General features: G+C 44.6%; 1 protein-coding gene across 2 annotated transcripts in view; it reads right to left on the bottom strand.

The window, feature by feature from the left end:
• Positions 1 to 24,407, bottom strand: part of PTPN21 (protein tyrosine phosphatase non-receptor type 21) — a 79,266-nt gene that overhangs the window by 25,263 nt on the left and 29,596 nt on the right. For both annotated transcript variants that reach the window (XM_024998161.2, XM_059890964.1), the window contains exons 3-10: positions 17,986 to 18,155; positions 12,097 to 12,194; positions 10,576 to 10,643; positions 9,493 to 9,563; positions 7,453 to 7,540; positions 6,964 to 7,052; positions 4,613 to 4,700; positions 3,390 to 3,469 (exon numbers count right to left, since the gene is read on the bottom strand). In XM_024998161.2, coding sequence (XP_024853929.1) covers positions 3,390 to 3,469; positions 4,613 to 4,700; positions 6,964 to 7,052; positions 7,453 to 7,540; positions 9,493 to 9,563; positions 10,576 to 10,643; positions 12,097 to 12,194; positions 17,986 to 18,155 — 752 coding nt within the window. The remainder of the gene's footprint in view (positions 1 to 3,389; positions 3,470 to 4,612; positions 4,701 to 6,963; positions 7,053 to 7,452; positions 7,541 to 9,492; positions 9,564 to 10,575; positions 10,644 to 12,096; positions 12,195 to 17,985; positions 18,156 to 24,407) is intronic.

The following is a 24,407-nucleotide window of genomic DNA, read 5'->3' on the forward strand; positions in this document are numbered from 1 at the left end:
GGGGATGCAGGGAACCCGGGGCCTCAGGGCTAATTAATTGCTGGATGGTCCTCCCCAGCGGACGTCCTTCCCAGCCCCAAGCCAGGCCTGCTTTTCTCTTCGCACCGCTGCTCCTTCACACTGGGGCCCATGAACCGGGGAGCGCCTCTCCTTAACGGGCCCTAAGGTACAAGCCGTCCTTCCGTCAGGAATGAAAGGACGGCGGCGGGGAGCAGGACGGCTCGTCCCCCCGGACTTCCCGAGCCTGCTTCAGGCTCGTCACTCGGAAGCCGGCCCCGGCCCCGCCGGACGCCCGGGCCTGAAGACTCGAGGGAGGAGCCCTGCGCCCCGAGCCCCGGCGGACGGACGCGCCGGGCCCGCGAGGCTCGGCCCGGGCAGGGCCCACGGCCCGGACTCCCGACCCTGCTCCCAGCTGCCAGCCGCGTGGCAGGGCGCGAGTCCGCGCTTGTCTATCTCCACAGCGTCCCTGTGAATGGGCACCTGGACAGTGCAGACGGGCTGCTGTGAAGCCAGAGGAGACGAAGGCGGGCCACATGGCGCCTGACACAGGAAGCGCCGACTGAACCACGTGATAAGCGGCAGGAAAAGCAGCACTGAGCGCGGTACGCGACAGGCACCGCGCGGCGGCCGGGCAGCAGCGCTCACTCTGGATCTGCAGGAATGAGGGTGAGCCCGCCTGAGAACAGGAGGGCGGGCGCCCGGCGAAGGCCTGGGGCCGTGAGGGGCACCGGCAGGGCAGGGACCGAGGGCCCTAGGAGCCAGGACGGAGGCTCGGCGGGGCACTAGGCCCGGAGGAGGCGGGCTAGAGGCGAGGACAGCACAGACGTGGGCCTGAGCGATGACTGGAAGCAAAGCTGCACGTTTGGCTCATCGGTTAAGGAGACTGCCCAGAGCAGGCGCAACAGGGCCAGCAGGCCAACTGGGGGCCAGCTGGTGAGCTGGAGCAGAGGGCAGGGCTTCAAGAACAGGGGTGGGGAAGGAGCGGAACCGCTCTGCTTCACGTGGCCTTCTGCCGGGAAGCCTCTCCGAGCCTGTGCATCCGGTTAGGTACCCTTCTCCCAAGGGCTCTGACAGCACCACACACATCCCGGGGCAGGGCGCGTAACACTCGCTTCCCCGCGTTCACTCGGCAAATCCGTCAAGGCCCCCGGGGAGCAAGGCCCTTGCTCAGCACCGGGAATACAGGGGTTAACAAGAGGGGCGCGGTCTGGGCTCTACAGACAGGCCGAGGGCGGATGGCTGGGAGGGGATGCAGACCACAGAGAGGGGTTACCCAGATCAGGGGGCTGCGGGCCATGAAGGGGAAACAGGTAGCAGATGGAGACGGGTGCCGGGGTGGTCAAGAAGCGCCTCTCTGGGCCTTGCCTGGGGGCCCCTGGCTAAGACCCTGCACTTACAATGCAGGGAGCTTGAGTTCGATCCCCGGTCAGAACTAGATCCCACATGCCACAACTAAGACCCGGCACAGCCAGATAAATATTTAAAACAAACAAAAAAACCGCTGATGAAGGGCACCTCTTAAGAGACCCTGATGCAATGAGGGGCCAGTACGTGAAGACTGGGGAGGGGAGGGGGTCGGACGGACAGAGGGCACGCTCACAGACCAGAAAGGATAGTAGTGTGGCTGGAGTGGGTGAGCAAGGAGGGCAGAGGGAACAGTGGAACCAGGCAAGCACAGCGCACACGCGGCTTTGCGCTTCCAAGGACGAGGGCGAGTCAGTGCAGGGCCTTAGGCAGAGTGAGAGGATTCCGGCTGACGATGCAGAGTCGGCTACAGGCAGGGAGGCCCAGAAACAGCCAGAGAGCTGCAGCAGTATTCCAGGTGAGAGCCAGGGCAGCCGGCACCAAGTTACCTGCTGAAGGAGCGTCAAGATGGCCCGATTGAGAGACATTTTGAAGGTACAGAGTTCGCGGAGCGCAGGGACGAACTCCGCGTGGCAGGGAAGGGAAGCAGGAATGAGGAGGAGTTCTAGCTCCCGGGCTGGCGGTGCCTGTGCTCTGCCGCCGCCTGAGCAAACAGGCAGGAGCAGGAGCAGCAAACTCGGGCAGGAAGGCGAGCCGTGGGCAGAGAGTCTGGCTTTAGGCACTTTACCAAATCGGACAAGCCTGTGAGGCACCCAAGTGGAGATGCCAAGGAGGCAGCCGGGGGTGCGAGTGGAGAGCTCTCGGGAAGACAGGCTAGCGACAAAGTCAGGTGCACTGTAGGTACAGATGCTGCTACGAACCAGGTCAGGCCGAATCCCCTACAGGGTGAGTGTAGACGAGAAGAGGTCCGGGGGTGAAAGCAGCCAAGGTGACGGAGAAGAAACAGCCTCAGAAAGAGAAAAGGCAGGAGAAGAGGGTCCTGGCAGCCAAGGAGGAGCACGGAGAAGAAACAGCCCCAGAAAGAGAAAAGGCAGGAGAAGGGGGTCCTGGCAGCCAAGGAGGAGCACGGAGAAGAAACAGCCCCAGAAAGAGAAAAGGCAGGAGAAGGGGGTCCTGGCAGCCAAGGAGGAGCACGGAGAAGAAACAGCCTCAGAAAGAGAAAAGGCAGGAGAAGAGGGTCCTGGCAGCCAAGGAGGAGCACGGAGAAGAAACAGCCTCAGAAAGAGAAAAGGCAGGAGAAGGGGGTCCTGGCAGCCAAGGAGGAGCACGGAGAAGAAACAGCCTCAGAAAGAGAAAAAGCAGAAGAGGGTCCTGGCAGCCAAGGAGGAGCACCGATCGGGGTGCAGGGAGGAAGGCGCAGGCAGGGGTTTGGTGCCGCCCAGCACTCAAGTGAAGAGCTCATCAAATGGCCACTGGGTGAAAGTCTCCGTTACTCTGACAGGGGCGTCAGTGAGGAGGTGGCTTAAGAGAAACGGTGGGAGGGAGGGGAGAGAGAAAGATGATGCAACTCTTTCCAAGAGAAAAGAAGAAAGATACAGCACTGGGGCTACAGGGATGTGGAAACGGAGAAGATGTGTTTAGAGGTAAAATGTGACAGCATGTTTGCGTCCTGACAGGAATGACCCAGCAGAAAGGGGCAGACCCATGGGGCTAGGAAAAATGTACATTAAGAAGAGGTGTAAATTCTTCAAATGGCTGGAAGAGCTGAATGAGCTTTTATGACTCAAAGTGTTGATTAAAAAAATTTTTTTTCCTTTTAGCTTTCAAGAATTAGAATAATTGTGTTACTAGTTGAAAGAAATCTTAGAGGCCTATTTGTAGATACTAGAGGTTGGTCCAAAGCTAAAATGAAAAATAACTGAGAAATAAAATTTTAACATACAAAAGCAAAGAGATTATTATAAAAATGTCATTCAAAAGTTATCTTCTTAAAAAAAATTGCCCTTATAGATGATACCCTATAGCTCAGGATGAAAACTTTTAAGGGCATCATTTTCCAGTATCCACGGGCAGGGTATACTTACAGGCTGCACTGATTTAGTCTGTAAAATTTATGTCGCGCAACACAGAGTCTCCAGACGTATTTTGCTGTTTCCATGTCTTCCTAGCAAACAAAAGACGCACGAAGTAAAGCAAAGGACATCTACAACTTGATACAGACCTCATCTGAGAACAAGACAGACACGGGTGACATGGTATACCAAAGTCACTTCTAACACACGGTGATTCTTGCATTTTCTACCACTGCACTCCTCATATGAATGTTGTAATTAGGATTCAAACTATGAAGACCACCTGGAGAAGGAAATGGCAACCCACTCCAGTATTCTTGCCTGGAAAATCCCATGGACACAGGAGCCTGGTAGGCTACAGACCACTGGGTCGCAAAGAGTCAGACACGACTGAGTGACTTCACTTTCACACTTTTGGGGGAAGTGTACATAGGGTGCTTGGCTCAAAGTGTGGTGTCTAACAAGGGTTTAATAAAAGTTTCAGTACCTTAAAAAAAAATTATGAAGACCAACAAAAAGCTCTCAATAGTATGATTCTTATAGTAACAGTTTCTGGATGACTTAGAAATATTTAAATTATGAAAATGTCATCTTTTATTATTACTCAAAGATGTGACTAAACAAAACATTTTATTATTGACAAACAGATACTCAAAGACATTTTTAAAAGAAGTAACTCAGACTCATGGCTTTTGTCAAGAGAGTAAAGGTAACTGTGAAACAGTATTTCTACAGAGCTATTCGTATCAGTGGGAGCCAAGATGCCAGTGTTTCCTTTCTTCCCTACTTGTGCTCCTGTGTGCTTAGTCGCTCAGTCGTGTCCGACTCTGTGCGACCCCACAGACCATACAGGCTCCTCTGTCCATGGGGTTCTCCAGGCAAGAATACTGGAGTGGGTCGCTATGCCCTCCTCCAGGGGATCATTCCGACCCAGGGATCGAACCCCGTATCCTGCACTGCAGGCAGATTCTTTATAGCTGAGCCTATGTATGTAATTTAAAGGTCATCCTAATCATACTGAATAAACTGAGTATTTATCCAAAGACTCAATTCATTCAACAGTATTTACTGAGCAACTTTGCTAAATGCGATTACGCAAAATGTTACAAAGAATAAAATTTTATTTTTCATAAACTATGAAAAACTATCATTTTAAAGCTACTCCCCCAAACATACACACAGAAATGTTAACTTTTAGGAAAAACAGTCCATGCAGATTCTTAATGTTTACTCACAGTTTGAAACTGGATGGTCTCCTCTTTATTTGCCAGCTCTAATGCAAAAAAGGACTTATTGTGGGACATGTTAGCAATATCATGCCACCTGAAGAACAACAAGCAGAAAATGGTCATATAAGTACTCAGATTTTTACTAAGAGACAGAAGATAAGATTTTTTTTCCTTTTTGAGCTTAATGTATAACCTATTATTTTTTATCATTTTAGGAAGAAAACAGGGCTTTAACTGGCTAGCATGCATTTTATAATTGAAGTGACAACACAGAGGTACAAAAAGTAACACATGTATACTAAAACAGAGGCAGAGTATTCAGAAGTGTAAGCTCAGGACTTCCCTGGGGGTCCAGTGGTTGAGACCCCACGCTTCCAATGCAGGGGGCAAGGGTTTGATCCCCAGTCAGGAAACTAAGATCCCACATGCTGCACGGCTAGGCCAAAATAAATACATAAAAATGTAAACTCTACTCATCCTCGTTTGCTGGACTAGTTTGATCAAATATCCCACTCTCAGCTGCCTTCGTTCATTCAACAAATGCTTTAGCGGGCACCCGCTGTGACGATACCGGGCACCCTGTGTTCGGTCCTGGGGCACGAAGATGGGCGAGGGGCAGCGCCGCCCTCAGAGGGGCTCTGGCGGGTGGAGAGCACAGACCTAACAAGCATTATTACCTTCTGGTACACAGGGCAAAATAAGACCCCGAAGTGGAGCAGAGATGCTCTACAAAGCTGGTGAAGCAGGGCCAACAGAAAGTTCAGATGCTGGGAGCCCGAAGAGTGAACTATTCTGGGGGTGTTCACCAGGATTCAAACTCCAATTCTGACCTTTCTAACTGTATTTTAGCATGTTAAGGTTTTATATATTAATATCTTATTACACACTGCATAATTTTTACAAAGGGAAAACAGGTCTGGAAGAAAAAATTTTACCCCTTTATCCTTCTCTGTCTTATTAGATTTAAGTTTATTGAAATAAATAAAATTCATTCACAATAACTTGGTACTTCATTGCTTTTGTGTTTTAATTTTCTGGATGCACTGCGTACAGAGCATGTGGGATCTTAGTTCCCTGACCAGGGGTCAAACCCAAGCCCCACGCGTTGGAAGTGCAGAGTCTTGACCACTGGACCTTCAGGGAAGCCTCTAATTGCTAAACCGAAAGATTATGAGTGTCATATTAAAGAAGGCATTTTAGAACTTCCTATCCAGTGAGGTAAAGGAAGCCCAGGGGGATGTCTCCCATGTTCCTGTGACCTTTCGAGCAATGTCAGGGTCCTTCCCTTCGGTGCCAGCCAGATCCATCTCTGCCCCCTGCCCTGCAACTGAGCGTGCTGGGCGGACAGTGAGCAGCCTGGGGACCTGAGAGCAACTGCCCTCGGGAGCCACCTGAGCCAGGGCAGGACGGTCCAAGAGCGAGGACCTGTTCCCCAAGCTGGGCACACGCTCCATGGTCACAATCACCAGGGAGAATCGTTCAGACCCCCAAAGGCAGGAGAGCAAAGGAAGTGAAGGGACACAGAATACTGCAAAGGGAACTGCCTTCGCCTGAAATCTCGCTGCTGCAAGCCAGCCACGCTTAGCACACTGCCATCTGTCCTCTGTCCTCCTGACTAGACTACATTCTAAGATTTCCACAAATGAAGAGTACCACTCTTTTTATAATCAAGAGAAGAAAAATCTACATTACAAAAAGTAATTTAAATGTTGGTATTTTAGGAATTTTGGTTCCAACTAGAATCAGGGAAAGCCTAGATTTCCCATGAGAAATAGCCGGGGAAACCAGAGCTCAAATGAAAAATGCGCTGCTCATTTACATGAGTGCGTGTGCGTTTGTTCAGCCCCACAGTGGTGAATTTTGTTTCTTTCCCCTAAGGCTGGGGTACAGTGGGCACCAGGGACTTTATGCTGAACCTGATGAAACGTGTTTCTAAGGGCACAGAGCCCTTCAGCCTCCAGGAACTCATCCTAACATGCAAGCCTCAGCTACTGAGGAGAGAAATCGGATTTTGTTTTTGAAATCGACTGGGATCTAAACCCTGAAATAAATACTCATACTTCACATAGAAAAAAAAAGAAAAGAAAAGAAAAATTCACACACAAAGAATGGCCTCCATATGGTAAGAAAAGGGTCACATGTCTTTAAACATTTCCTAAGCAGGCCACCATTATAAACAGTTTTCTGCAATTTAGTTTTGAATTAAGTATCTTATAACTATTGTGGTCAGGTGCAATTTTATTCTAAGAAGGGCATGTTTCCATTGGGAGACACTTACTTGTGAGCAGTACAATTAGCACAGGGATCAAAACCCAATCACCTACAGGAGCCACAAAAGTGCACAGAAAGAAAAGTACCTGAATACCACAGGGGGCCTCCCGCTCTTGTGCTTCACAAAGACGCCTTCGAGACACGCTCCGATGGATATGTCGCTGCCTTGGCTGTCCTAGGGAGGAGAAAGCGGACAAGGAAACACTGGGGGCGGCAGAGACACGGGGCCCCAGGGGCCCACCTACCCCCACTCTTGTGTCCCATGTGGAAAAGGCTTGGGAGACCTCCCCTGAGGGGGAAAGTCTGCAAGGTATAAATGTGTCACCCTGGAAACACATATGAAAAACAGTTGGGCTCCTTAAGGAATTCTATTCCAAGAGTAATTCCAAGAACAAACGACAAAACAGGAATATCTCTTTTGCGAGAAAACTTCGGCCACGAGGACCTCAGCTTTCACATTTCCAAATGTCTGCACATCTCGGGCTTCGGGCAGCGCAGCGTCCCTGGCCTCCCTGCTAACCTGCTGGGACGACTCAGGCGCGCTTCGGAGGGCCCCGTCTTCGGGCCTCGCTTACCTTGGCAGGGTAGCTCTCTTCCCCATAGCCATCCATTCTCTCTACCTCCTGCATGTAGAGCATTTCCGCGTCAGGAGCTGTGAGGCCCCTGCAACCCGAGAGATCTGTCAGACAGACTGTTCACAGACTAAAAAAATTTCAGAAGAGCTTGTTTGCGAAAAACTACGTCTCAATCGGGCATAAAGCGTTAGAAACGTTTCCAGTTTCTAAGCGTCTGTGATTAGTTACGTCAACCCACCAATTTTTACTGAGAATCAACTACACGCAAGAGCACTGTGCTGAATGCTGAGGGCTGGGTGTCAGGGCCGACCCCGTGGCCTGGGGGCAGGCCAGGGGGAATGCAGGAAGTAAAACAACCTCCCAAGAAGACTTCAGGGAGAGCCAGACTTCTCTCCAAACCACCACAGTGTCAGAGAGTACTCAGCACTGTGTGCTGAGCGCCACACCGTGAGTGGGGCGAGGAAGGGTTAGCAGCCGGCTTCGGTGACAGCGTGACGAGGGTGGGCAGGTAGGCGGGAAGGCAGTGTGGGCAGAGAAGGCGCCCAATGCATGGACACCTCCTCTCCAACCTCACCTTCTGCTGCTCCACACACCCACAAGGTACCCCCACCACGACCACCCCAGACTCTCTGTGTCTTTGAACATGCCACGCTCCCCTGCACCTCCGAGCCTTTGCACGTGCTAATCGTGCCTCCTGGTCCAACTATCACCCACGTGTGCGCCTGGCCAACCCCTGAAGCCATCAAGACTCAGCCTGCGCACCCTCTTGGTCACCTTGTGGGACTGCCCTGCGCTACACAGACCCACCACCTTCTGTGCACGCCTCTCCCCCACACTCACGATGAGAACTGTGAACTGCCATGACACTGGGCTGCACTGCCTACCCCTGAAGACTCTGGCAGGTCACGGTTCTAGTCATCTTTGTGCCACAGCATTGAGCACTCGCCTCATAACAGAATAGCAGCACTAAATTATCTTTGAAGGAGATGCACAGATGAATGAATGAAAATAACAAAAGATAGAGCAAGGTCTGCCCGAAGGATTAATTATGCTGAAAAAAATGGGTTCATTTGGACAGCAGAAGATAGAGCTGGAACGGCAGGATTGAACCAACTTGTGAGAAGCCTTTAATCTCAGGGGTGATGAACTCAGGCTGGTGGAAAGCGAGAAGATTCACGAACACTCGAGGAGAGGAGGGGAGACAAGTAGAAAGAGCTATTTTAGGAGAATTAATCTTTTGTGAGTGACTGTCTGGATTTGAGTGGGGACAGACTAAAGGCAAAAGGTTATTTTTAACAGGAAGGGGTGAACAATAGGTTATAATTAGACAGACCTGGGTTCACATCCCACCTCTACCACATGTAACTTTGGGCAAGTTATTTATAGTCTTTGTGAACTTGATTTTCCCAATCTGTAAGGAGATAATAACATTTACCTTAAAGAGTCGTTATTAAGAATTTGATGATACATAAAGTACTTGGAGCTGAGTGGCACTTGGTTTAGCGTAAAACCTAGCGTTCTCCAGGACAGGGTTTTCAGAAAACACATCCAGCTTCACTCTCAAAGACCAGGATCTGCCCAGAAGCAGGGGCCAGAGCAACAAGCCCGCTGCTCTCAGCACAGCTTGCCTAGAGGACAGGGAGACGGCTTCCAAGGCGGCGGTGAGGCTGGGGGCAGACCCAGAACACCACATCTGCCACAAAGGAAAACAAATCTCTCTAATCTTGGTTAACCTGCACAGGGCCGGGCCACCGCCCAAACCTTCAGTGCGTGGGAGGAAGGACGGGCAGCCTTCAGGGGCTGGCCGCTCTCAGCTTTCTCAGCTTCATCAGTGACACAACGTGAATAACAGATGGGTTAATATGGGGAAGTGCTCGGAAGAGCGCTGGGCAGGCGGTGAGAGCTCTGCCCAGGTGGGGAGAGCTGGGTAACTAGAGTAGGCGCAGCAGCAGCAGTAAAGGTCCACATTTAATGCTGTCAACCCAGGGTTCAAATTGAAACAGGCACGAGTCCTAATCTGTCCCCACTTCTCAGCGTTACCTGTATTTCTGATGCAGTAAGGCCACTTTTTGGGTTGCTTCTTCCAACACTTTTTCATCCTGTAACCACTCCTGGAAAAACACACGACAGTAGTATGGAAACAAATCACTCAAATTTCTTAGGAGGAATCTGTGCTACTGTTATTGACTCTTGTCCCCAGCAGGCAAAACTAGGGCTAGAATCAGTATCTGAGAGCTTCACTAAAGGACATAATCATGACCTTTCTGAGAATTAAGTGGCTTCTGCTCAAAAGCCAAAACACTTGCCCTGCCTTCTCAATTCATCCCAGAGAAACTTGCTGCTGACTAGTTGCGAAGTTGTGTCCAACTCTTTCCGACCCCATGGAATGTAGCCCATCAGGCTCCGCTGTCCATGGGTTTTCCAGGCAAGAACACTGGAGTGGGTTGCCATTTCCTTCTCCAGGGGATCTTCCCAATCCAGAGATCAAGCCCACGTCTCCTGCTTGGCAGGTGGATTCTTTACCACTGGGCCACCTGAGAAGCCCCCAGAGAGTTACAGATGGGTTATTTCAGGTTGTTAACATTCATCAGCCAGTTCCAAGCCCAGCACGTAATGGCACCTCCTGCATTCCCTGGCTGGCTGTGTGACAGTCAGAGCAGCGCACCACTTCCTACAGGTGTTGCAACACCTGTCAATCCCACCAGTATTGACTTTAAAAAGTAGAAAGCAGGGTCTTTTTGTCATCTACTCTAAATTGCTGATGAGAAACGATATTCACTTCAACATAATTCTGTGAGGTCTCAAGTTTTCAGTTAAAATCAAAACCTCTGTAGTTCCTCAGAAGCTGGAAATGAGTGCCTCTCTTTAGACTCACATTCAAACTCAAAATGAATTTCGCTGGCTGCAGCCCAGAGGCCACAGACTCTTCTGTTTCTGTGCTTTTACAAGGACTAGAAGTCTATAACAGGGAAAGCAACAACTTAAGTTGTTTACAAGAAGGAGCTGATTTTTTTTAACTCTATCCCTACCTAGTAAGTCTAATATATGGGCTTCATTTCAGGGATTATTAAGGGTCTAGAAATCACTGTTGATAAAAATGTCCAATGTCAAAAGAATTCTTACCACAGGAAGCAAGGCAAATTTCTGAAGAAAATCCTGGGATTCATACTGATCAAAGTCACCAAAATCAGCTATATAAAATCACAAGTATTCACATGTCAATTATGTTTAATTGGAAGCAAAGCATATACACAACTAAATTCAATATGAAGTATACAGATGGTGTGCTTATGATTTAGAAGTCAAATCTGCCTTATAGCTTATAAAATGTATATTTTAAAAATTCCTTTTAAAATGTCCAACTCTTTGTAACCCTATGGACTGTAGCCTACCAGGCTCCTCAGTCCATGGGGATTCTCCAGGCAAGAATACTGGAGTGGGTTGCCATTTCCTTCTCTAGGGGATCTTCCCAACCCAGGGATCGAACCCGGGTCTCCCATGTTGCAGGCAGACTCTTTACCCAGACAGATTCATGTGTCTGGACTTGGAAAAAATGCCTCTTAATAAAGTGGAAAAAAAAAAAACACACATTACAAATTGTATACAAATCATCTCATTTTTTTTGTCATTAGAAAACAAACAAAAATCTACCCTATAATCATATATGCCTACTTATGTACAGAAAAAATGTTAAGAACAAACCAAAGCATTCATAGTAGTGATTACCTCTAGGGAATGGAATTAGATCATCTGAATATGTTACAGTGAGATGTATTTGTTTAGAAATTTTTAATTGTAAAAGAAACTGATAGTTCAGCAAAAAGCTTATGAAAAACTAACTCTTAAAGCCAAAGATAACACTTAAGAAGATTCAAAGTACTTTGAAAAGGAATATGGCTTCCTGAGTACAGGGCATTTTTTTCATCTAGGAAGGATATATATTATATCTCCATGTCTGCTAACATCTGAAGGAATTTTATTAATCATTCTTTCACATTAAATTTCAATTTCCAAGATTAAATGCCAGTTATCATTTGAAATAAAATCCCATTAGAAGTCTTTCCAAAGTACATTACACATGTAAACACATATGGATTAAACATACGACAAACAACTCAAAAATACTTGTGAAATACAAAACTAATAATATTACGGTTGGCAATGTTCTATAATCTAGGGCAACTATTTAAGAAACCAAACCAATGACATACGCTTGAAGTGTAAGCGAATGTGACCTTTTCAACCCCACTGTTTGGCTGATCTTTCTTCTGAAAATACGAGCTAGCAGCAGATCAAGTCCCTGCACTAGAGGAATACATGGCATATTAAATGTTGTGTGTGTGTGTGTGTGCACGTGTGTGCGTGCGTATGTGTGTATTTCCTCTCTACTGTTGGTCTGTGCTGTGCTGACGTAATAACATGCTTAGCCTTCCAGAAGTCTCATATTTCATTCAAGTAATTCAAACCCATTCCTCCTCCACAAGGAAGCCCCTTAGATAACAGAAATAATATTCCACTAACACAGAAAACTACTCTATAGTAGTTACTTTCTATAGTCAGTTACTTTAAGAATTCCTTGCTGTTTTTGTTCAACATGTATTTTAATCTGATTGATCTATTACATTATCAATTGCCATTCTTTACCTTGAACAGCTAAGCCTGCAAGCTGAATTGCTTGTTCTAATGTACAAGGAATGTTTCCTTCCAAGATATCTTTCTTCAGCTGCAGATAATACTGATACCTATTAAAAAAAAAAAAAGGTCAGTTTTTAAAAGTCAGTGTCGGTATTACCTCCAATCGGACACAATGCATTTTATCATTATTTGGTAGAGAAGCATCAACTAGTCAAAACTAAGCTCAGACGATTTCAAAGAATGACAGGAATGTTCCTTGATCATTTCTATACTGACAAATACACAGACAGACACAACAATTTATTGAGTCACCTATCCTTAACTGTAGTTATTTGAAAGCTACAAACTATAGCCACCTAGGAAACAGCTGGTCATCTATCTTGTACCCTGTAAAACAGTCTCGGTAAGTTTTGTTGTTTTAGTTGGAGAAACAGAGAATCAGTGGCCAATCCATACTTTAAAAACCCTTTGGGGGAACTTGGTGATGTAAGACTTTCCTAGCCCTGGACAGTAAAGTCAAAAGAAAAAATGGTTCCTGACATTTCAGACCAGGCGCATAATAAAATATTCTTTATTGAAATACCAAAAAGGATAGTTGCTAAAATCCTTTATAACAGTCTTTTAATGTGGGCTTACTTCTGTTTATGTTTTCAGTATATAGGGTATTAGTTACCAGCACAACCTTTAGTCAAGCAAACTTCAGTTAAACTTCAGATCTCCAATTTAGCATTTTGAAGGAACTTGGGAAAGTCATAATCTGTGGGTTTAAATTAACTCCAGTAAACGGTGCGTACTATCACCCCTTCACAAGGCTGAACAAGGAATGTATGTAAAGCTCTTAGCATAAAACTACAGCGTAGCTGGCACTTAATAAACAGCTGCTCTCATGGCTAGCAGCAGTCACCCACTTGCAGCCAGGCGGCAGTATTTCACCTGGCTGACTTCTCCGTTCTGATAAAGCTCTACAGTGAAGATCTGTTCTGCCTTCCTTTCATTTATTCACTAAGGTAATTACTGGGGCCTTCTATGCATCAAGCACTGTTCTAGATGCTGGGGATACAGTGCTGAACGAAGATCTGCCAACCCTCTGCCAATACAGGCTACAGGACTGTCTTGGACCCAGAATCTCTTCTGGGTTTGATGTCTGCAAAGCTCACAATGTGAGCTGTTCCCAGGCGCAGTTCACAATGGCGTTTCCTGGAGAGCCCCCCGCTTTAATCATTGCATATGAGTCCTTACATCATCCTACTTTATTTACCTTCGACATTTCTGTTCTTCGTTACCAAAAGTCTTGAGCAAAACACCATCTACTTCAATAAGAATTTAGATCCAACTTAAACCCTCTACCTGCTAGTGGCAGAACCCATAGATTTCCCTCCATCAGCAAAGAGAATGCTGGCAGCACTGGGTCTTGTCAATGAGGAAACCTTGCAACTTTCTCCCAGGAAGCTCCTTTCAAGCATCTACTCTATATAGCCAGGACATGGAAGCAACCTAGATGCCCATCAGCAGATGAATGGATAAGAAAGCTGTGGTACATATACACAATGGAGTATTACTCAGCCATTAAAAAGAATTCATTTGAATCAGTTCTAATGAGGTGGATGAAACTGGAACCTATTATACAGAGTGAAGTAAGCCAGAAAGAAAAACACCAATACAGTATACTAACACATATATATGGGATTTAGAAAGATGGTAACAATAACCCTGTGTACAAGACAGCAAAAGAGACACTGATCTGATGTATAGATCAGTCTTATGCACTCTGTGGGAGAGGGAGAGGGTGGGGAGATTTGGGAGAATGGCATTGAAACATGTATAATATCATGTATGAAACAAGTCGCCAGTCCAGGTTCGATGCACGATACTGGATGCTTGTGGCTGGTGCACTGGGATGACCCAGAGGGAGGGTATGGGGAGGGAGGAGGGAGGAGGGTTCAGGATGGGGAGCACGGGTATACCTGTGGCAGATTCATTTTGATGTTTGGCAAAAGTAATACAATATTGTAAAGTTTAAAAATAAAATTAAGAATAAAAAAAAAAAAGTACTCTATATAGAATATGCTGTCCACATATTCCACTCTAAGTATTCTTGGTCTTTTTCTTAATCAAATCACGGGAAAACAGGTGCACAGTCTAGACTGAAGCCTAGATTATGGCACATACTTTCCTAACTGGTCTCCTGCCTGTAGTCTTGTAACCTCTAATCTACCTTCCATGATGGGTGATCTCGGTAGAGTACACATTTCATCATTCCCTTCCATTAACACTCAAAAATGCCTGTTCCTATTGGTCTATGACTTCATGACTTGGGCATTTCTTTTTCCAAGCCTCTGTTCTCCTCTCGAGGTAGTATCTGAAATTCCCTAAATAATCAGTTGCTTTTATTATCCCCTTACTTTGCACAAGCTGCTCCCTCTAACTAGAACACTCCTTGTAAAGTCAAGTGAAAAGTCACCGTCTTTGCCTTCCCTATTCACATTTCGTGCAACCCACTCCTCAGAATCCAGCGCTGTAATTCAGTTCAGTTCAGTCACTCACTCGTTTCCAACTCTTTGAGACCCCATGGACTGCAGCACGCCAGGCTTCCCTGTCCATCTCCAATTCCTGAAGCCTGCTCAAATTCATGTCCACTGAGTCAGTGATGCCATCCAACCATCTCATCTGTCATTCCCTTCTCCTGACTTCAGTCTTTCCCAGAATCAGGGTCTTTTCTAATGAGTAAGTTCTGCACATCAGGTAACCAAAGTATTGGAGTTTCAGCTTCAGCATCATCCTTCCAATGAATATTCAGGACTGATTTCCTTTAGGATTGACTGGTTGGATTGCCTTGCAGTCCAAGGGACTCTAAAGAGTCTTCTCCAACACCACACTTCAAAAGCATCAATTCTTCGGCACTCAGTTTTCTTCACAGTCCAACTCTCACATCCATACATGACCACTGGAAAACCACAGCTTTGACTAGATGGACCTTTGTTGGCAGAGTACTGTCTCTGCTTTTTAATATGCTGTCTAGGTTGGTCATAGCTTTTCTTCCAAGGAGCAAGCATCTTTTAATGTCATGGCCACAGTCACCATCTGCAGTGATTTTGGAGCCTCCCAAAATAAAGTCTTTCACTGTTTCCATTGTTTCCCCATCTATTTGCCGTGAAGTGATGGGACTGCATGCCATGATCTTAGTTTTTTGAATGTTGAGTTTCAAGCCAGCTTTTTCATTCTCCTCTTTCACTTTCATCAAGAGGCTCTTTAGTTCCTCTTTGCTTTCTGCCCTAAGCGTGGTGTCATCTGCAAATCTGAAGTTACTGATATTTCTCCCAGCAACCTTGATTTCAGCCTGTGCTTCACCCAGTCTGGCATTTCACACGATGTACTCTGCATATAAATTAAATAAGCAAGGCAACAATATACAGCCTTGATGTATTCCTTCCCCAATTTAAAACCAGTCCATTGTTCCATGTCCAGTTCTAACTGCTGCTCCCTGACCTGAGGCAGGTCACGTGGTCTGGTATTCCCATCTCTTTAAGGATTTCCCCCAGTTTGCTGTGATCCACACAAAGGCTTTGGCATGGTCAATGAGCAGAAATAGATGTTTTTCTGGAACTCTCTTGCTTTTTCCATGATCCAGCGGATGTTGGCAATTTGATCTCTGGTTCCTCTGCCTTTTCTAAAACCAGCTTGAACATCAGGAAGTTCAGGGTTCACATATTGCTGAAGCCTGGCTTGGAGAATTTTGAGCATTACTTTACTAGCATGTGAGATGAGTACAATTGTGCGGTAGTTTGAGCATTCTTTGGCATTGCCTTTCTTTGGGATTGGAATGAAAACTGACCTTTTCCAGTCCTGTGGCCACTGCTGAGTTTTCCAAATTTGCTGGCATATTGAGTGCAGCACTTTCACAGCATCATCTTTTAGGATTTGAAATAGCTCAACCGGAATTCCATCACCTCCACTAGCTTTGCTCGTAGTGATGCTTCCTAAGGCCCACTTGACTTGGCATTCCACTTGACTTCGCCTTTCCCTCCTCGAGCAGATCTTCCCAACCCAGGGACTGAACCCAGGTCTCCCGCACTGCAGGTGGATTCTTTACCAGCTGAGCCACAAGGGAAGGCCGTGCTATAATTAAAGCATGTATTATGATAATACACTGCAATTATTCATGTACACGGACCACCACCAGACTGTGACAACTCCTCCAGTGTAAGAATAAAGCATATCTACTTGTATATTCATCTCCCACCGTAACCAGCATAATTCTTACAGACCATATTATATCTTCAATAAATGTTCAAAGAAATGAGACAAAGTAATAAGTTACTGTTTTCTCCTCCTCGCTTCTACTCTGAAATCTTTATAGCTCAGATCTGCTCTGTAGTCAGTTCATGCCAATCCCTAGAACCTGATTCTAGCTCCTTTGGTTATCCATCTTATTTCAATAATTAACTGCAAACTCAGTACTTAGAATACTCCACAAACACAGGGCAGTATCAGGATTTTACTATCTGCAAGCCATTGCGTTAGAAATGATTTGAAAGGCAAAGTTAAAGAAAACATGGATTTAAAATCTAAGAAAAAGATCTGTACACAAATAACTGTAGTGAGAGGCTATGACGGCTGCCATCTTAACATAAGTACAAGCAAATTCTAGAGTAGTCTGGAGAAGGAAAAGCTCACTGCAGCCTCAGGGGTCACAGAAGCTTTATGGAGGAGGTGCCTTTGGAACTAAAATCAGATGAACAGGATTCCGGTTACGTGTATCTGAAAGAAAGGTCTCAGACACAAAGGTGAAACTGCATGCAGCATGCTCAGGACACTGAAGTAATCCAGCTTGGCTCGAAAGTAAGGTTAAACGGTTAAAAAGTGCTGGATTCTGGAGAATGTAAAAGGCAGGCTCAAGAATCCAAATTTGGGATAAGCAACAAGGTCCTATTGTTCAGCACAGAAAACTATATGTAACATCCCGTGAAAAACCATAATGGAAAATAATATTCTAAAAGGAATGTGTGTGTGTATCTATATGTATGAATCACTAAGCTGTACAGTAGCAATTAACACAACACCGTGAGTCAACTATGTGAAAGTGTTAGTCACTCAATCCTGTCCAACTCTCTGTGACCCCATGGACTCTGGCTTGCCAGGCTCCTCTGTCCATGGGATTCTCCCGGCAAGAATACTGGACTGGGTTGCCATTTCCTTCTCCAAGGGATCTTCCTGACTCAGAGATTGAACCTGAGTCTCCCACATTGTAGGCAGATTCTTTACCATCTGAACCATCAACTATACTTCAATTTTTTTAAAAAAAGAACGCAAACTTGATTCCTTGTTTCTTTGTTTTCTTATCTCCAAGGAAAAAAAAAAAAATTAGTTCCTCTATCCCACCCCTTAATACATTCTATGCTTTCTGCATGTGTTCCTTTTAAGCGCATTTACTGGCCAATATTTTCTGATCTCAAACCCTTCCCCCATGTCTTTCTCCTTTCCACACCTATGTACAGAACATGGCCACTGGGGTCAGAACTTCTACACATTTTCTTGAGGAGTAAACACATATTTTGTGGCTATTTTTGAAAAATCTCCTCTCTCATTTCATTGTTACTAAGGTCAGAAACAAATCCATAAATACATTAGGGGTGACATCACTTCAAGAGGAGTTCACAGCCAGGGTAAAAACGTCATTTTTCCTTGTAATCGTTCCTTCGTGCCCAGTGAACCCATACGTCAGGCAACATGCCACAAAGCACTCTGACACACCACATACCAGAAGCTCCAGGCAATGCTGTGGCTAAAAACGCGTGGTGAGAGGGCAAAGGTCAGTTTTACCTCCCGACTCCTCCAACCTTAGTCTCACTTTTCAGTCTCACTGGAATCCCTGAAAGCACACAGCACCTTCTTCCTTACCTGGTGATCTCCTGCTGCAGCTGTGAGACTGAAGGCACATAAAACACCACTCCAAAATAGACGGTAGGCTCCAACGCGTGCTTATCCAGCTGCTTCTTCAGAGGTTTCTCCAGATCCACCCACCGGCGCTGATTCTGCTTGTTGTAATACCAGAGGCTGAAGTAAGTAATCTGGAAAGAGAGAGAGTCACTGAAGGAAGCAGAGACAGACAGAAGACTTTGCCTGCTCTAGTCCGTGACCATTTCATACTGTTCATGGGGCGGGGGGGGCGGGCAGAGGGTGAGGCGGTTAGATGGCACCATCAACCCCATGGACATGGACTCGAGCCAACTGCCGGAGACAGTGGAGGACAGAGGAGCCTGGCGTGCTGCGGGGCCATGGGGTCACAAAGAGCTGGACACAACCCAGTGGCTGAACAACAACACACCCATGATCTGAGACCAAGAGACCACAGTTTCCCATTGCTTCTCTGCTCAGAAAGGGACCACGGCAAAACCTAAAGGGGGTAAAAACCAAACAAGAGGCAAGCTCTGTCTCTGTACAGACACTCATTCAGGAGACAGAGGCGCGGACCTCCTTGGTGGTCCAGTGGTTAAGACTCCGTGCTTCCCTGCAGTGGCCATGGGTTCAATCCCCGGCTGAGGAAGTAAGATCCCACGTGCCACACAGTCGGGGAAAAAAAAATAGAGGCAAAGGTCAATTACACTTGCACACTATTTCTTGAACCCTGCACAAAAAATGTCTAGATATCAGAATTCAGCAGATACTACACAATTTTACGTAAGTTCAACAACAAAACAAAAATACTGAAAATATATGTCGTTTTCAGTGAGTTCCCTGGTGGTCTAGTGGTTACGATTCAGTGCTTTCACTGTTGTGGCCTGGGTTCAACGTCTGATCAGGGAACTGAGATCCTGCATTGCACAGCCAAGAAAAAAAAAGGTTAGCTTTTAAAAATAAAAATATTAAATGTATCATAATTAATATTTTATAATAAGCATAACTGGGGTTCTTCCTAAATTTTGACCAGATAGTATTAATTCAACTTGTCACTATATTCAAATTTGGCATCTATAAATAAATGCTGCTGCTGTTGCTGCTAAGTCACTCCAGTCGTGTCCGACTCTGTGCGACCCCAGAGACAGCAGCCCACCAGGCTCCCCTGTCCCTGGGATTCTGCAGGCAAGAACACTGGAGTGGGTTGCCATTTCCTTCTCCAATGCATGAAAGTGAAAAGTGAAAGTGAAGTCGCTCAGTCGTGTCCGACTCCTAGCAACCCCATGGACTGCAGCCGACCAGGCTCCTCCATCCATGAGATTTTCCAGGCAAGAGTACTGGAGTGGGATGCTGTTGCCTTCTCTGCTATAAATAAATAATTTCATGTAAATACTGTAGATTCTAGTGGTAAAGATGCAATTGCAATAGCCAAAGCAATCTTGATAAAGAAAAACGGAGCTGGAGAAATCAGATTCCCTGACTTCATGCTGTACTACAAAAGCTACACTCATCAAAACTGTTTGGTACTGGCACAGAAGCAGAAATAAAAGCCCAGAGATAAACCCATGCACCTATGGTCAACTAATCTATGACCAAGAGGGCAAGAGTACACGGTGGAGGAGAGACAGTCTCCCCAGTGATGCTGGGAACACTGAACAGTTACACGTAGAAGAATGAAATTTAAACACTCTCTAATACCATACATAAAAATAAACTCAAATGGACTAGACGCCTAAATCTAAGGCTGGACACTGTAAGTCTTGGCTGAAAACATGGGCAGAACACTCTCTGCCGTGAATAGCAGCAATATCTTTTTTGATCCGCCTCCCAGCAAAAATAGATGGTACCTACTGAAACGTAAAAGCTTTTGCACAACAAAAGAAACCAGAAGCAAAGAGGAAAGACTCAGGATGGGAGCAAGTATCTGGAACTACCATATGACCCAGCAACCCCATTCCTGGGCATGTATCCAGGCACTGAAACATGTACAATATCATGTATGAAACAAGTCGCCAGTCCAGGTTCGATGCACGATACTGGATGCTTGGGGCTGGTGCACTGAGACGACCCAGAGGGAGGGTATGCGGAGGGAGGAGGGAGGAGGGTTCAGGATGGGGAACACGGGTATACCTGTGGCGGATTCATTTCGATATTTGGCAAAACTAATACAATATTGTAAAGTTTAAAAAAAAAATTCAACGTGACACATGCACCCCCAAGTTCACTGCAGCACTATTTACAATAGACAAGACAGGGAGGAAACCTGAACGTCCACGGACAGGAGCAGATAAAAAAGATGCGGTACATATGCACTGTGGAACATTACTCAGCCGTAACAAAGAAGCAACGCCACACGCAGCGACGCCAACGGACCTAGAAATCGCCACACTAAGGAACCGCATCAGAGAAAGACAGAGTGTCGTATGATGCCGCTAACACACGGAATCTAAAAACACAAAGAACAGTAAAATGAACTTACTTACAAAACAGAAACAGAGTCACAGATGTAGAAAACCTTACAATTAATGGGGGGAAGGCGGAGGGACAAACTGGGAGATTGGGATTGATATATACACAATTATATCTATTTTATATATAATGCTACGGAGATAAATATACACAGACAAGAAGAAGCTATAGCTACGGCAGTAGTATTACTTACGTGTCCTACTCAGAGGCTTAAGAAAAACGCCCAGATGTCAGCATTTAAATCTCAGTTGCCATGTAACAAACCGTTTAAGTAAACCAATCCTAGCCCTTGACTGGTCAACCTGAAAAGGCGCTAATGCACGTAAGGACTGAGATGACAGCTTCCGGCCACTGCTAATATTTACCTCAAAAGTCAGTTGACAGATCAAGGCAACTGGAAAAATCACTGCTTTGTTCTAGACTCTAAAGTCACACTGTCAAACGGAGCTTCTCTGATGGTTGAGCTGCGGTATCTGCATTCTCTGGGGATGCGAAGTGCGGCCAGTGCAGCTGAGGAACCTAATTTCCAATGTCACTGAGCCCTAACGGACTGAAATAGCTGGAAACATCCAGTGGCCACTGCATTGGTTCATACAGCTTTAGAGCAACAATAATACAGTCAATAACAACACACGGCTATTTCTTTAACCGTAACCCTCAAAAAGTGAGTCATCAATTTACAGAGGGGGAAATAAAAACCAATATTAAAACATGTCCTCAATATTAATAAATTTACCTTACAATTTTTTTTTTTTTTTAAACAAACGAAGACCCATACCTTTCAAATGAGTCTACTAGGGGCTTCTCTGGTGGCTCAGCTGTAAAGAATCCGCCTGCCAAAACAGGAGACACGGATTTGATCCCTGATTTGGGAAGATCCCACATGCCGCGGAGCAACTACGCCCGGGCGCCGTAACTACCGAGCCTGAGCTCCAGAGGCTGGGAGCCGCAACTCCTGGGCCCACGCGCTACAACTCCCCAATAGGAGAAGCCTGCAGGCCGCAATCAGAGGGGAGGCCCCTCACCCCGCTCACGACAACTCCAGAAAGGCCCGCAGGGCAATGAAGATCCAGCACAGCCACAAATAAACAAGTTTTTAAAAAATGAGTCTATTAATCATATAAACTCAACAAGAGTCAAAAATGTATGTATCTGTTTTCCCTTTATATCCAAATAGCTAGAGCAGTGCAGGAATTCAGTAAACTTTGAATAAAAGAACGAATATTCTCCTGCTTCTCAGCTGTCACCCAAATTATCACACACAACTGGAATATTCTGAATATTTACTATGTTGGACCAAGTTCTGTTCTAAGAACTAGAGCAATATTACAGATTAAATCGCCACTATTACCTTCCCCAATAGATGTTTGTGTGTGTGTTAAACTCTAAAACCAGTGTTTCTCCAAATGCCGTCGCTGGACCGCCTCTGCTGGAACTACCTGGAGCGCAATGAGGCCAACAGAGATATTAAACTCTCGTAATTCTCGTACCCACTCAAGTCTGGAAGTCACTGCACGTGGCGCCCCGCCTCTCTCGATGTTATGCAGGAGACAGTCAAATCAACAGCCTACCCTTGAAAAGCTGCATGGAAATCAAATTTTTGAAACCAAACACACTTTTAATACAGCAGAAAGTTGAGTCCTTCTGCTGTTAATTATTGCCTGAAGTTGTGATTATATTTGTAAAATAAAATATGTTATCTGTACGAAAAGAGTAGTATCATATTTTTGGAAAACAGGTACTATTCCTATTCCTTCTTCCATCTGAACTGCAACTTACAGAAAACAAAAATTAGTAATAGGAGGAAGCTGCTGCTAAAGTCCAAAGTCCTGGGTTTAATTTCTAACGCTTGCTGTGAAGTGGAAAAGTCAATTAGTCCAATTCCGTTTTCTCAACTGTATTAAGGCAATAATACCTCCCTCATAACTCCACCGTGAGATCTAAATGCAAAACATGTATGACTGCATTTTGCCACTAGAAAACCACTATGTTTTAAAAAGATTAGCTTTACCCACTCTGCCAAACATCAACAAAATCAACTGAAGATCTTGCCAAAAAAAACCCAAGAAACCTTTCTAATTACATTTATTTGGTAATTACAACACAGTGCACTTCTGTTCATTGTATGTATGTTCGTGCTCTATTTTAGATTTAGATTGCATGTACCATGTTTGGTCTATAACACATACCACTGCTATGCACTAAGTTCTACAAATAATTTTTTTTTGCCATAAATCCAGAAGCCTGGGCATTCTTTAGGATCTAAAACTATTTTGGTCATAAAAATTAAAAGGTCTTTAAAATACTCTGTAAACATTACTCTTCCCTTTAAATCTAGTTGGACTTGAATACTCTGAACACAAAAATTTACATAGAAGTATAAAACCAAAAGTTTATTATATAATTTATGAATATGAACAGACATTATTATATAAAAATATATGAATAATCTGTTAGCATTCTTAAAAAGCACATTGTAGAAGAAATAAACTCTTAATATGTGCTAAGCTTATTTACTTTAGCAATGCATTTATTACTTATGTCACATATATGGATAGAAAGCCAAAAAGAAATGCATTTGTGAAATTGCATCATAATTAGTTTTTTTACAAATGATATACCTTATAAAGAAGTAGTAAGAACCTTGTGCAAACAGCTGGATATAGATTTAGTAAATTATTAGTTGATTAGCTATTTTACACACAGGAGAGTCTACGACTTTGGAACATGAACCCCTTTTATAGTGCAGTAAGTATTTGCCTTGGGACTTATCCCTGTTTTCAAGTGCTATCTTAAGTAGTAAAGGCTAGCCAAAATTTGATAAATTAGCCTAAATACAAATTTGATAAAATTTGTATCATGTAAAATTAGCCTAAATACAAATTTGATACAATTTGTATCATGTATTATATTTCTAAAGTTGCTACTAGAAATGTTCATATACATATGGGTAACTAAAACCCTGTAACATTATAATCCTTGTATTCAATGCTTTCTTAGAATTTCTACACATAAAGAATGAAATAACAACATCTGATTTCAGAGGTTTTATAATATGGTTTGCTTCTAAGATGAGTAGGTAGAATTTGAGCAATAAAATGCTGTGATTAAATCTTCATCAGGCAAAGAATTTTCTGCATAAGTCCATTTGGGAGGATTTCAAAGATAAGTACAGAACATTTCCTTCCTCACTCTACAGGCCAGCATTATCCTGATACCAAAGTCAGACAATAGACACCACCTGAAAAGAAAACTACGGACCAATATCCCGTATAATTATAGACGCAAAAATTCTCAACAAAATACTAGAAAACTGAACCCAAAAGCATACTAAAAAGATTATACACCATGACCAAGCAGGACTCAACCCAGAAGTGCAAGAGTGGTTCAACATACAAAAAACAATCAACGTGATATATCAGAATTACGGATGTGAGGGGAAAAAAACAGTCCTCTCAATTGACATAGAAAAAGCAATTGGCAAAACCCAACACCTCATGATAAAAAATAAAAAAACTAGAAAAACCAGAGAACTCTCCAAAAGCATTTATGAAAAACCCACAGTTACCATCATATTGAATGGTAAAAGACTGAAAATTTTTTGATCAGAAACAAGACCAGTATGCCCACGTTCATCACTGCTAGTCAGCACTGCAATTGGAAATCCTAGCCAAAGCAATTAGGTAAGAAAATGAAAGGCATCCAAAATGGAAAGGAGCAAGTAAAAGTGTGTCCATCCACAGACGACATAATCTTATATATATTTTTTAAATCTCCAAGATGTCTCTACCAAAAATATCAAACAGAAAATAAGCAAACAAACACAAGTACTAGAGAATAAAGTCAGCAAAGCTGCAGGGTTCAAGGTCAATATGCAAAACCAGTATGGTTCCATACACCCCCAAAGGGAAATTCAAAAGGGAAAGTAAGAAAACAATGCCATTTATAATAGCATC

Source organism: Bos taurus, chromosome 10 (assembly GCF_002263795.3).
Source record: "Bos taurus isolate L1 Dominette 01449 registration number 42190680 breed Hereford chromosome 10, ARS-UCD2.0, whole genome shotgun sequence".
NCBI lineage: Eukaryota > Metazoa > Chordata > Mammalia > Artiodactyla > Bovidae > Bos > Bos taurus.